This window comes from Acomys russatus, chromosome 8, assembly GCF_903995435.1.
Source record: "Acomys russatus chromosome 8, mAcoRus1.1, whole genome shotgun sequence".
NCBI classification, from domain to species: domain Eukaryota; kingdom Metazoa; phylum Chordata; class Mammalia; order Rodentia; family Muridae; genus Acomys; species Acomys russatus.
Genome location: NC_067144.1, coordinates 40,601,795 through 40,616,051, shown reverse-complemented (window position 1 = coordinate 40,616,051; position 14,257 = coordinate 40,601,795). Strand labels below are relative to the sequence as shown.

General features: G+C 38.5%; 1 protein-coding gene, 1 non-coding gene and 1 pseudogene across 2 annotated transcripts; 1 reads left to right on the top strand and 2 right to left on the bottom strand.

The window, feature by feature from the left end:
- Positions 1 to 210: 210 nt before the first annotated feature.
- LOC127193542 (small nucleolar RNA SNORA8) lies at positions 211 to 346 on the bottom strand. Its single transcript, XR_007831176.1, has one exon. It is a non-coding gene; the product is annotated as a small nucleolar RNA SNORA8 (small nucleolar RNA).
- A 6,108-nt stretch (positions 347 to 6,454) lies between these two features.
- Positions 6,455 to 7,378, top strand: LOC127192987 (olfactory receptor 186-like; annotated as a pseudogene).
- A 5,723-nt stretch (positions 7,379 to 13,101) lies between these two features.
- LOC127193119 (olfactory receptor 5K3-like) lies at positions 13,102 to 14,022 on the bottom strand. The gene has a single exon (XM_051150452.1). It carries the CDS (start codon positions 14,020 to 14,022, stop codon positions 13,102 to 13,104), a length of 921 nt encoding a protein of 306 aa, XP_051006409.1.
- Between the last annotated feature and the right edge of the window lie 235 nt (positions 14,023 to 14,257).

Sequence of the window (14,257 nt, the reverse complement as noted above, 5' to 3'; positions counted from 1 at the left end):
TAAAAATGGTCCAGTGTGCTCTTTTTTTTTTCAGCCCTTTATTTATTCCTTGGTTAAATATAGCTATGACAACTTCAAGGTTCTCAGCCAGAAGATTTTGGATGATTTCTTCAATTTAGAAACCATTTTACAGTAAGCTTCACATATTGACACCAGTCACTCTGACCTCTAAGGGCACCCCACACCCACAAATTTATACATTATAAAATAAACTGTGTTATTAGAAATACCAGATTTAACATGCATAAAGCCAAGAAACCAGTGATGCCAGATAGTGAATTTCTATCGTACTTGGTTCTGATTTTTATTGCAAGCCAACTTGTGTTTCAAACCACAAGTAAGCAAAAGACATGGAACAGCTAAAGCAAGATTAAGACAGTGGGCAGAGGGTCAAAGAATGCTCTGTGGTCAGTGGGCTTTGGCAGGTGAGGAGAGGCCATTAAGGTTTACCATTTAGGCTGCCCTGGACATTGACTCTAGTTATGATCTGTGTTTTAGCACCACCCAGAAAGTTTCAGTAAATCAAAACATTAACAATTTTAACTAGATGAATAATTAATGGATTTTCTTAAGGAAATACAGTGGGGTCTCAATAGCCTCGATTTATAATAATGAGTTGTGTTTAACTAGATTATCTAAGCGTTATTAGAGTGTGTAGCTGAAGAAACTGTTTTAAATGTATATAATCTAAGCTTTAATAATGGTGAATATGATGTCACAATCCCTAATGACTTTTTTGGACAGATGTGAAATTATGTGTGCTTTATGTTTGCACTGACCTTGATTACAGGCCTCACACACATCCTGAGTGCAGAGTGAGTGAGATGTCGTCAGCCCCACCTCTGTTCTTCTTCTCCATACACTGGAATTGGCTATTGAGAATTTCACCCCACACATTATTCCACCAGTGTGTACACACTGCAACCTTATTTCTACCTTCTGTTGACACTCTCTTCCTTTTCATACATTTTTGCCATGGTTTTGCATTAAAGTTACCTTGATTAAATGTTAGTGGGATGTTATTGTTCATTTATGTAGAGAGATGTAACGAGACATGTATACATATGTATGTATCTGTATGAATTCAGAGTTTCTTTGTGATATGATCTTATCTGCGTTCATGACTGTATCAAAAATATTAATTTCCCACATTCTATATTTGTTCATCCTGGAATTTTTGAGGTTGTTCATGATACATAAAGGCTTGGTCTGTCATGTAGGGCTATTGACAGTTTGTGTGAACTTAAAAATATGGGTTATGTGGGAGATTTTGTCAACAGATGCATCCTTTTGAAGAAGATTGTGAGATCCCACCTTCTTGTTCTCTTTTTGTTCTTTATACTTGACTTGAACAGTTTTGTTCCGCAATGCAATTATACCATGATGTACTGTAATCTTTGATGATCTAGAAGACCTCACTGTTCAACAGCTCCAAAACAGGTAACCTAGTCCTACACTGGAATTTGTATTTGCTAGTCTGTAGTGTCTGGTAGGGGTCTTGTCACTCCTTTATAGGGCAACTTCCTTAATGTCTCCCTTTTACACACACTCATATATTATTATTAGGGTGCCTCTATAAACCAAGAAAGAAATAATTGAAATTATGGAGGTAATAGCATTTTGATAGCCTTATAGTGTTTGCCAGTATCTTATGGGTAAGTTGAAATGGACATTTACATAAATAATATTATCAGTAACCTGAATATCTCTTAGCCTAGTTTTAACTCCTTAATATGATGTCCAACTAAGGTCTTGTATTTCAGATAACCACAATTCATGATATGGAACTGAAGTCACATGTTCACATGCTAGCCTGAGGTGGTGAATTCAGGCTTCATTAAGGCCCATTGTGAGTGAAGATGATATTATCAAAAACTGAGCATTTATAACAAAGATTTCAGGTTTTGCAGTAAAGTCCTGAAGACCTTGGTGTAGTTGCCTTTGTTTCCTCAGATGAGGGTATAACATGAGAGCTGTATCCAAGCTGCTCAAATACATTACTTGGGATGAGCCCAGAACATTTGTTCTCTATTCTAACTATCCTCAGACTTAGGCCTAGAAGCTTCTAGCCTCTGTAATCTCTAATCTTCTGCAAAACCAAGCCTTGAAGGCTGTAGTTTCCAGCTTCCATCTGCTATCCTAGGCCTTGAGTGTTTTCATCCTCCAGGACTTACTGCTAAATAAGCTCACCCTTTCTATATCTTTCTGAGCTCTAGCTGGTTGGTTCAACTTGGCTTCTCTGGCCAAACTCCTCTCCAAACTGACTGATTCAATATGGTGTCTTTCTTGGATAAATTGCTCTGCTTAATTTCAAATATGGAAATATGTTCTACACTTCTGACTCCATCTCATCTCATAGCTTGTTCTGTCTTCACCCGTGCCTAGCTTGTCCTCTCTGCCATCTGTCTCTGTAAAACTGTCCTGTTAAAAACAGCCACACACACACAGCCACACACACACACACACACACACACACACACACACACACAAACCACCCACTCAACTACTCTATCCCTACTCTTCTCTCCATGTGCTGCTATTAAACCTCTCTTTTTAGTCTGTTCTTGTGAGAGTTGGGTGTATCCTATCTCTGATTCTGTCAAATCTTTTCTCTGATATAATACTTTGTCTGCCCTCCCTGCAATTAGACGCCATTTTCAAACATACCTGTTTTCTTCTATAAACTAATTTTACTTTTATTGTTTGGGATTAAAGATGCATACAAAGACATATCTATATAACAGCCAGATTATATAGACTTAAAAAGTGTTTAAATGTGATCTCTTCCTAGAGCAACCATGTCATTGGATTAAAGTTCATATATATCTAGACTATTATTAATCTACAAAGACTTCTCAAAAACCTCAAGCAGTGCCTCCCTTAGCTATGGCCTCTTGGAGTAGCAGTAGAGTTGCTGAGTCATAGGGTCACAATAGTTTGTAAAGTAGGTGAGGCTTGCTCTATGTCTTATTTTTCCTGAGCTGTACACAAAAACAATGGCTTTACTGCTACTTTTCAAATAAGTCAACAAGAACAAATAAGGCCAATCCTGTTTCCATATTTAATACAACTTCTGGGTCTTCTGCTCTGTCTTTACTAAAAAAGTCCACATGCAGGATGCTATCTCCACCCTTAGAAAAGATGACTTTGTCTCTTTCTGTGTCCCTCTGCCCTCTCTCCTGTTCTCCCTTCTCTTCTTTCTTCTTTCCTCCTCTTTCTTTCTCTCCCTCCCCCCTCTAGCTTTGGCTACCTCATCTCTTTTCTCTTTTCATCTGCTTTCCTCCCTTGATTCATGATTCTCACCTACAAATATGCAATAATAAACTACTCTCTGGAGCTTTCCACTTTGCTCTCTGAATTTCATTCTTTGAAAACTAAAAGTCCAAGGCAACTTTTGGGGACAGTCATGTTTTCTAAGATCCTAGATTCCCAAGAAAGACTCACCAAGAACTGAGAAAGGGTCCTTTCCTCAAGTAGACATGCCAGCATTTCTTTTTTTGATTTATTTATTTATTTATTTATTTTATTAATTTATTCTTGTTACATCTCAATGGTTATCCCATCCCTTGTGTCCTCCCATTCTTCCCTCCCTCCCCTTTTCCCCTTATTCCCCTCCCTTATGACTGTTCCTGAGGGGGATTACCTCCCCCTGTATATGCTCATAGGGTATCAAGTCTCTTCTCAGTAACCTGCTGTCCTTCCTCTGAGTGCCATCAGGTCTCCCACTCCAGGGGATATGGTCAAATGTTTTTTGCGTATGCTTTTTCGCTGTCCTTTAGACATCTTGCCGTCTTTGTTTTTGTTGGGTAGCTTCCAGAGTTGAATGGAGGGTGTCTGACGATAGATTCACTTGTTTTCTCACGATTTCCCTAGGCTGCGAGCTCAAAGCTTCACTGGTGTGGATGTTAGGAGGTTAGCCCTGTTGTTCTGGTCTCTCACAGCCAGTGATCTTCAGCCCCCCTGTGCTGTGGATCCTGCAATTGTTCTGGGTCTCTGAATGAGCGTTGGGTCAGACCAAGGTATCCACAGCCTTCTGTGTTCCCTGCCAAGTCCAGCCAGGAACACTGAGCCCGAACCATGGGCTGAACTCAGCTAGATTCTCAGGGCCTGAACCGTCTGCCGAGCCCAGCTAGGGATTCTGGGCCCAAAATGCACACAGGGTCCAGTCATAATTTTTGGGCTGGGACTACGCACCAAGCTCAACTAGGGCCTTTTGGCCCAAAGTGCATGCTGTGGTCAGTTATTGACTCAGGGCCCGAACTGTCCACCAATCTCAGCCAGGAATTCTGGATTCAAACAGCACACTGTGTCCAACCAGAGTCTTAGAGCTGGTGGAACTGAGCGCTCTGTCCAGGCTGCGTCACAGCAAGAGAACTGCGGCTCCGCTGAGTTAGCGCCAATGGTGGAACCAAGTGCTCCGCCCAGACTGTGTCACTGCAGGGGAGCTGCCGCTGAGCTGAGGTGGTGCCTAGGATGGAACTGAGCGCTCCACCAAGCCTGCGCCACAGCAGGAGAACTGCGGCTGCTCTGAGTTAGTGCCAGTGGTGGAACCAAGTGCTCCGCCCAGATTGTGTCACTGCAGGGGAGCTGCCGCTGAGCCGAGGTGGCGCCTAGGGTGGAACTGAGCACTCAGCCAAGCCTGCGCCACAGCAGGAGAACCACGGTTGCTCTGAGTTAGTGCCGCTGAGCTGAGGTGGTGCCTAGTGTGGAACTGAGCGCTCCACTACGCCTGTGCCACAGCAGGGGAGCTGTGGCCAAAGCTGAGTTAGTGCCTCAGGCAGAACTGCTTGCTGGGCTGAGCCAGTACCCAGGACTCTGGGGCCGAACTGTCCGCCGAGTCCAGTCTAGGTCCAAAGACTCCACGCAACCCAAATCCTGCCCTGAGTCCCCTCTGCCGCAGCAACTCCCACCAGCCACCACACCAATCACCTCCACCAGAAGGCTATGAGCTGCAAACCTCAGCCACCGCCGCTGGTGCCGCTGGTGCTGCTGCCTCTGCCGCTGCCACTCCGATCAGAGAAAATCCACACTCCTCCCGTGTGCAAGGGCATGCAGATCCTCTGCACTCTGGTTCCTCCGAACCATGGAGCACTCCCGCTGCCGTGATGCTCGGACCTCGGTGTTCCTGGCTCAGAAATCTGTGCAATTCCCTGAATTGTTCACTGGAGCCTCCAAACGCGGTCCACACTGCTTGCCGCCATCTTGGATCTCCAGCATTTCTTTTCTAAAAAAAATATATTTTATTAATTTACTCATAGTACATCTCAATTGTTATCCCATCGCTTGTATCCTCCCATTCCTCATTCCCTCCCATTTTTCCACTACTCCTTTCTCCTATGACTTTGAGGAGGACCTCCTCCCCCTGTATATTCTCACAGGATATCAAGTCTCTTCTTGGTAGCCTGCTATCTTCCCTCTGAGTGCCACCAGGCCTCCCCATCCAGGGAATGTGGTCAAATATGGGGCACAGAATTCATGTGAAAGTCAGTCCCAACTCTCCACTCAACTGTGAAGAATGTCCTGTCCATTAGCTGGATCTGGGTAGGGGTTCAAAGTTTATTGCACTTATTGACCTTGACTGGTGGCCATAGTTTGAGCAGGACCCCTGGGCCCAGATCCACCCATCATAATGTTCTTCTTGTAGGTTTCTAGGATCCTCTGGATCCTTCTATTTCCCCATTCTCCCATGCTTCTATCATCTAGAGACCCAATAGGATGTCCTCCCTTCTGTCCTACTTTCCTGGTAAGTGAAGACTTTCATGGGACCACCCCAGTATTTCATTTGTATACTGACCTAAAAAATCCTTTGCCTAAACCTGTCAGGAGTGTTGCTTGTGATCAGCACAGTATTATAAGGAGCAATTCTATTTTTTTTCAAGCTAGGCTTGACTACTGTGAGTAGATATTCACAATGCAAAAGTCTGATGATCCATGGGGCGATTTGGACTCTTCACAAACATTACTGGGATGTGCAAAGGGTCCTCATACTACAAAGTTGTAAATGTTTCTATATGTTCAATTTCAACTTATTAGCACAAACTGAGAAGGCAAGCCATACATCTCTCTTACTGACATTTATGCCCACACTGACTATGTGAAAAACAACTAACTTGGTAGTCTAAAAACCTTTAGAACCTTATCTTTTATCCTAATCATTACTAATAGTGTCATTTCACATGTTGACTGTTCATTTTACCCACATGTAATTATATGAGCAACATTGAACCATATTATTTCATCATATTTTAATAATTAAATAGTTTCATATTTCAGTTTTCAGTTTCCTCAAATATATTCTATAAGTTGGAATAATAGAAAATGAAATTAAAATGCCATGCTGATATGGCTATTTAGACTATACCAAAAGTACTCTCCTGATAGTTGACTTATAAATCCTAGTGAACATTCTTTTTCAAGTGCTTCATTTCAGGGGATATCCTGTGAGGATTCAGAAATGAAAAATTCAACTGTCTGACAGAATTTGTTCTTACACAGCTCACTGATCATCCAGGGCTCCAACTACACCTTTTCTTGTTATTTCTGGTAATCTATCTCATCACTATTGTAGGGCACCTTGGTCTGATCACTCTCATCTGGAATGACCCTCACCTTCACATCCCCATGTACTTCTTCCTTAATCATCTGTCCTTTGTGGATGCTTGTTTGTCATCCACGGTGACACCGAAGATGTTACTCAATTTCTTACAGATTAGTAAAATTATTTCCTTTTCTGAATGCATGATACAACTTTTTTTCCTTTGCAGTCTTTGTAACTACAGAATGTTTCTTGTTGGCAGCTATGGCTTATAATTGCTATATAGCAATATGCAAACCTTTACTGTATCCAGTGACTATGACTAATAGACTATGTATGTGTCTTTTAGTCCTAACTTTTGTAGGTGGAATTCTTCATGCTACATTACATGAGGGATTTTTACTTCTATTAACCTTCTGTAATTCCAATATAGTGCATCATTTTTACTGTGACATTATTCCATTGCTAAAGATTTCTTGTACTGACTCTACTATTAATTTTCAATTGGTATTTGTTTTGGCTGGGTTAATTCAAGCCTTTACCATTGTGATTGTTGCTGTATCATATACACTAGTGCTATTTACAATTTTGCAAAGCAAGTCTGTCCAAGGCATAAGGAAGGCTTTCTCCACCTGTGGTGCCCATCTCCTATCTGTGTCTTTATACTATGGGCCTCTTCTCTTCATGTATGTGCTCCCTCCATCTCAAGAAGTGGATGATCAAGATATCATAGACTCTGTGCTTTACACAGTCATAATTCCTGTGTTAACTCCATTTATCTATAGTCTGACAAGCAAGCAAGCCGTGGATTCCCCAAAGAAATTATTAAAGAAAAAGACTTAGACCTTACAAAGTACTTGTTTTATTATTGAAGATAAAAATATCACGTTTTGTTTTCTGTAAGTTTTAAAAAATATTTTAGTGATATCTCCATAGAATTTTGGATTCATCTTCTTGACTTTTCAAAAAATTTTTCTATCACATTTTTGCTTCAAGATGATTTAGCTATTAAAATTCATAAAATATTGGTGTCTGTGGTAGTTTGAATAAGAAAATGTTCCCCAATAGCTCATGTATTTAAGCATTTGGTTTTAAGAAGAAACCTTTTCATGTTGAGTGTCTTAGAGAAACTGGGGATACAAGGCACATATCTAAACATGGGAAAGGCAATCTATAGCAAGCTCATAGCCAACATCAAACTAAATGGAGAGAAACGTAAACCAATCCCAGTGAAACCAGGGACATGACACGGCTGTCCACTCTCTCCATTTCTCTTCAATATAGTACTTGAAGTCCTAGCTAGAGCAATAAGACAGCTAAAGGAGATAAAGGGATACAAAGGAAAGGAAGAATAACTACAATACTTGCAGATTATATGATAGTATACATCAATGACCCTCAACATTCTGCCAGAGAACTCCCACAGATGATGAACAACTTCAACAAAGTGGCAGGATACAAAATTAACTCAAAAAGTCAGTAGTTCTTCTGTATACAGATGACAAACAGACTGAGAAGGAAATTAGAAAAACCACTCCCTTCATAATAACCTCAAATAATATAAAGTATCTTGGTGTAAATTTAACCAAACAAGTGAAAGATCTATATGAAAACAACCTCAAGTCTCTGTAAAAGGAAACTGAAGAAGATATCAGAAGATGCAAAGATCTCCCATGCTCATGGATTGGGAGAATCAATACAATAAAAGGGCCATCCTACCAAATGCAATCTACAGATTCAAAGCAATCCCTATCAAAATACCAATACAATATTTGACAGAAGTGGAAAGATCAATTCTCAACTTCACATGGAAAAACAGAAAACTCAGGATAGCTAAAACAATCCTGTACAATGAAAGATCTTCTGGAGAAATTTCCATCCCTGATTTCAAGCTATATGCTGTACTACAGAGCAACAGTAATAAAAACTGGCATAGAAATAGGCTGGTTGATCAATGGAATCAAATCAAAGACTCAGAAATAAACCCACATGCACCTATGGACACTTGATTTTGACAAAGAAGCCAAAATCATACAATGAAAAATAGACAGCATCTTCAACAAGTGGTGCTGGTCTAACTGGTTGTCTACTTGTAAAAAAATACAAATAGATCCATATTTATCACCCTCTACAGAACTAAAGTCCAAGTGGATTAAAGACTTCAAATTAAAACCAGACACACTAAATCTGTTAGAAAAAAAGTGGGAAAGAGCCTCGAACTCACTGGCACAGGAGACATCTTCCTAAACAGAACACCAACATCTCAGGCTCTAAGATCAACTATTAATATATGGGACATTATAAAACTGAGAAGCTTCTATAAGGCAAAAGACACAGTCAAAAGAACAAAGCAATACCCCACAAATTGGGGAAAGATCTTTAACAACTGACAAAGGGCAAATATCTAAATTATATAAAGAACTTTTCTATCTTTTCCTATATCTTTTTATTTCTTTAGCCTCATGCCCCATATCCAGGTACTAGTTGATATTTTCCAGAGCAGGCTCTGCAAGTGGCACCCGATCCAGGGACCTGAGACACTGTGGAGTACAGGAAGGCCACCATGATAAGTATGAGATCAGATCAATTATTATAAGGTAGGATAGTTAGATAAGGTCTTCAAAAACCTCGGACACATGCAGAATATGACATTTTAAAAGATTTTTATTATTTTAAGATTCACTGACAATGAGACAGGTTAACTCCTGGTAACAACCAGCCTACCTAAAAGAGGATGATGAGTATCAAAGAACATCCTTATGGAGATGGCTTAAATTGTGGCAAACAAGCCAATGGGCAATATTTCCTCACTTGTACCACAGACAGAATTCTGCCTAAACAGGGGCAAGCTTGGATGCAGGCAGAGTCAACAGCCGAACACTGCCAACACAAGGTAAGCAAGTCCTCATTAGTTCCTGCCTCACAAATATGTCTGTCAGATATATGGAGCCAGAAGGTTGAAGAAGATGCTCCAAAATAATAAAGAGTTTTGGGTGACTATTAACATAAAATACTGTCTTTGTCATGTTCTCATTTGGAAAGCTACTAACCTGTACCCCTGGTTTACTCAGGTAATCAAGTTTGTTCCTTATCAAGTCTGATGGAGTTGAAGACCAGGTATCTTAGTTTTACAATGAAGCTTAGTTCTTTAGGGGTTAAGATGTTTAAGGTCTAGATAGATGTTTTAAGTTGATAATGAGAAGATGTGATGTAGATTCATTTACATTCAGAAATTTAGATGCACCAATATAGGAAATATATTTTCTTCAAGGTGGTTAGATACAAATAGCCAAACCCTAAGACTGTAACATTTATATAATTCCTGGTTGTGTAATGGCTATTCTTGCTATAGGTAGTTTATTGTATATATGTGGAATCATATAAATGCATATGTAAAAAATAAATTAAAAATAAAAGTACCTCTCATCTTCATGGAGACATATTGCCCTAGCTATTATTATGTTCTTATGCTGGCATCTAGGAGTCTGGATTTGGGGTGATTGTAGTATTAGCTGTTGATTCCTGGGTTTTTCTTTGTTGGCTGAGTGTTTTATCCCTTGGTTTCTGTTTACTCTAAATTTTTAGAGAGTCTGTTGGCTGTGTTGTCTCTTTTACTAACCTGCTCAGCTGTTATATTGCCAGGAATGCTTGCTGCTGTCGGAAGCTTGAGGAAGAGCAGGCCTGTGGAGATGGTCTGTTGCGTTGCTGGGATGGCCCTGAGAATTGGGTCTGATAAAAAAAAAAAAAAAAGAGGGTAGAGAAAGTCAACGAGCAGATTATTTCATCATCCGGAAGGCATGGCTTATAGTTGAGCAAGGGGTATCCATCTAAATTGGGGCCTTAGGCACAGCAACAAGGAAGAGAGGGAAGATTGAACGGGTGGTTTGTAGGATCTGCAGATGCTATCGACATCGAGTTAGGAAAATCTGTGGCCAGTGTTCTATTGCAGCAGTAGAGGCAACCCTGAAGATTGGGTCTGATGTAACAGAGAGAAAGGAAAAGGTCCATGGGCAGCCGACATGGTCTTCAGGAGGCATTGCCTTTGTGTGCCTCAAGTTTTCTTTTCTTTTCTTTTCTTTTTTTTTTTTTCCCCAAGTTTTCTTAATGAGACTTTGATGATTTTAATTCTATCTTCATTTTAGTTTGAACCATCTTCAATATTTCTAAATTTTATTGAATTTAGTGTTCCAATACTGGGTTATCTTCTTCATTTCATTCATCCATGCACTTTCATTTTCTTAGATATCACTCAAACATTTACTGTCATCTTCTTGAATTTCAGTGAAAATTTTTTGTCTTCTTTAAAGTTCCCTCTTTTTTCCTCTTTTACTTTTTACTTTCTTCTGTCCCTTCATTCTTTTCTTCCTCTCCCCTTCATTTTCCCCTTCCTTTTCTTCTATCACTTTAGATATTTAAGCCTCTATTTACTTAATGAGGAAAACGTTGGAGGTATTAGATACATACAATTCATCTAGAAACATGGCCTCTACTAAGTTTATTTCTTTTTTTTTGGAATAAATTTTTCTATTGCTATAGTGAGCATCATTAACATTTTGAAAATGATACTATAAAATCTTGGTATTTAACATATTTTCTCACTTAAGAGATATCTAATTATGATTCCTCAGCTAGTGGGAACTGAAGTGCAGAACTTCAAATTCTGAATTTTATTAATCTTCACAGCCATGCTTAGACATCATTCAAACATTTTTCGTCATCTTCCTGGGTTTCAGTGAAATATTGTTTTGTGTTTTCTTTAAATTCTCTCATTTTTATAACATTTATGATTATTCTGTTTAATCGTATGTCTTGGTGTTCATATAGGCAGTTCTTATTGGAGAACTCTTCTATAGTACTAATGGGTTCAACAAGAGTGATGCTGTTTGTCCATTCATGTTGTTTTTGATGCTGCTATTTGATCTAGGGATGTGGACTTCTTTCCTTGCCTGTGTGTCTGGTGTGATAACCTGGTCTTACTTACATTGGGACAGATTGAGATGCACGCCCTGAACATGGCCAGGTCAAGCTGGTGGATGGGCTGTTTAGTTAGACTAAGAAAAGATGTCTCCCAAACTGTGTTTCCACTGAAACACTTACTTCCTCAAAGACTGACTTGAACTTGTTACTTAATGCTACTTAATAACCAAGACCTTTATAAAAATATTTTTGAGATTATAATTTTATTATTCATTTCCTCTTTTTTATTTCTCCCTCTATGCCCTCTCATGTACCCACACTGCTGTATTTCAATTTTATATTCTGTTTATTTATTAATTTTTGTAACATTTATTAAGTATCATTATTGTAATAAATCTAACCATCTGTCTATCATCTATCTTTTTTCTATGTATCCATTGGTCTACTGACCATTATAATATCATCTATTTCTGCACACATGTGTTGAAAATTGTGAATATATATATATTCTCTGTATACATTCTTATATAACATATGTTTATAAATAGAATACAAATATAATTAAGAGTATATATTCATAAGTATATATTATAACCTGCATACTCTGTTTATTATACATATATTAAATATTTCTTTCAGTGCAGACCATTTGGTACTGCATAACCAACTAGTGTCTTCTTCTGTGGGGAAGGCTCTCTCTCTCTCTTTTGTTCTCAGGGTTCCTTAGTTTCCTGTAGTTTTTGTATAGGGTTGAAGCATTTAAAGACAATCTCTATTCCCCCAGCTTTCAAGCATCTAGAGAAAAGGCAGTATTGATCTAAACTCATGTCTGAATTAGAGTAAGGATGGAAAACTACTGAGTATTTCTGTATATATGATGTTTTTATTCAAGTGTAACATAAAATAATGCCTAATAGGTCAATGAGATAAATATCAAAACTGTAGCAAATGAATAGTACATTCTTGGGTAATTCTTGATAATTCCAAAAAGGATACAAAACTGTCTTAATGGATATATTTAGTGGCATGTACAATGGGCAAATAATCAAATAAATAAAAAAATAAAACACAACAATTTCAGCACAGATGGATAAGTCTTACATATATATTTTAGTTCAGACTATGTGAGAGTAAAAATGACTAATAATATATATGAAAATAACTTGTTATAAAGTAAATATTTTGATGAGTACATGTTGAAATATAATCTGTTGAAAGTACAAATTTCAAGTTGAAAATTAAATTGAACCCTAAGCATTATCTTCTATTGATGACACTGTTAAGATAAGATTACAGATAAAAGTTAATAATTTGTTTGAAATGTTAAGATATGAAATTGAGAAACTTGCTAATGATAGTAAATAGATACTAACTTTATTCCTACAATTAATGAGATGTGTTGAAAACAGTGACTAGATACATTCCAATACTTCAATAGTTGAAGTAATTTATTTTAATTTATTCTTAAGAATTTCAAGCATGTTTCAACATAATTTATTATGAACTAATTTTATTCAAATGTTCTTATTATTTAATAAATTGATCAAATTTTATTTTTTTAGTACTTTCTCATGATGTGTGATTTAGAAATAGACAGTTTCTACTTTAACTGTCAAAGAATATGTTCCTTTTTCTCTAATGCTACAGATTCACCTCTTTATGGTTCTTTTCATCGCATTTATTACTTCCTTATTTCTTAGACTATAAATAAAAGGGTTTAATAAAGGAATTACAAGGGTATAAAAAATAGCTACAGGTATATCTTTGTCTCCTTCACTGACTGAATGTGGTTGGGCATACATAAAGAGAAGAGATCCATAGAATATTGACACAGACAGAAAGTGGGATGCACAAGTTGATAAAGCTTTGCCTCTACCCTCTTTAGATTTCATTGTGAATATAGTAAAAAGGATATAGAAATAAGACACTAGAACTATGGTAATAGTAAAGACTTGAATTGACCCCGCCAAGATAAGTAAAATCATTTCATTGATATGTGGATCAGTACAGGAGATTCTATATAATGGGAGGACATCACAAAAAAAGTGCTTGATTACATGTGACCTACAGAAAGTTAACCTCAACAAAAGCCCTACTTCAATCATAGGATGCACGTTTCCTGCTATGTAGGCTCCTGTGGTCATCTGAAGGCAGAGCTTCTTGGACATCATGGTGTGGTACTGCAGTGGGTTGCATATGGCCACATAGCGGTCATAAGCCATAGCTGCCAGCAGAAAGCAGTCTGTAGTTTCAGCAAGACAGAGAAAATAGAACTGTGCCATGCATTCATTGAGAGAAATCCTTCGGTCCACAGAAAAGAAGTTCTGCAGCATCTTGGGAGTGATGGCACAGGAGCAGCAGGAGTCCATCAGAGCCAGGTTGCCCAGAAAGATGTACATGGGTGTGTGGAGACGGCGTTCCATGTAGATCAAGAGTACCAGCCCGAGATTCCCCACCATGGTGATCAGATAGATGGCGGAGAACACCAGGAACAGCAGGGTCTTCAGGCCTGGCTGGTCTGTGAATCCCACGAGGATGAACTCATTTGTCACAGAGTTGTTCTCAGCCATCTCACCTTGTCTGTCACTACTGAAATCACGAAAATATAAAATGACGATGGTGAGATCGTAATTTCCTGCTTATGTGTTCTTTGTATAAGAGGGAAGTTTTTTTTTCATTGTTCGCTTGCTGTTGTCTCTGGAATACAGCAACTTATACTTGCTGAGAGAATTTATTCCCAATAAATGTTGACATCTATGATCTCAAATTTTATCTCAAAACTTACAGGAATACTTTTGCAATTGA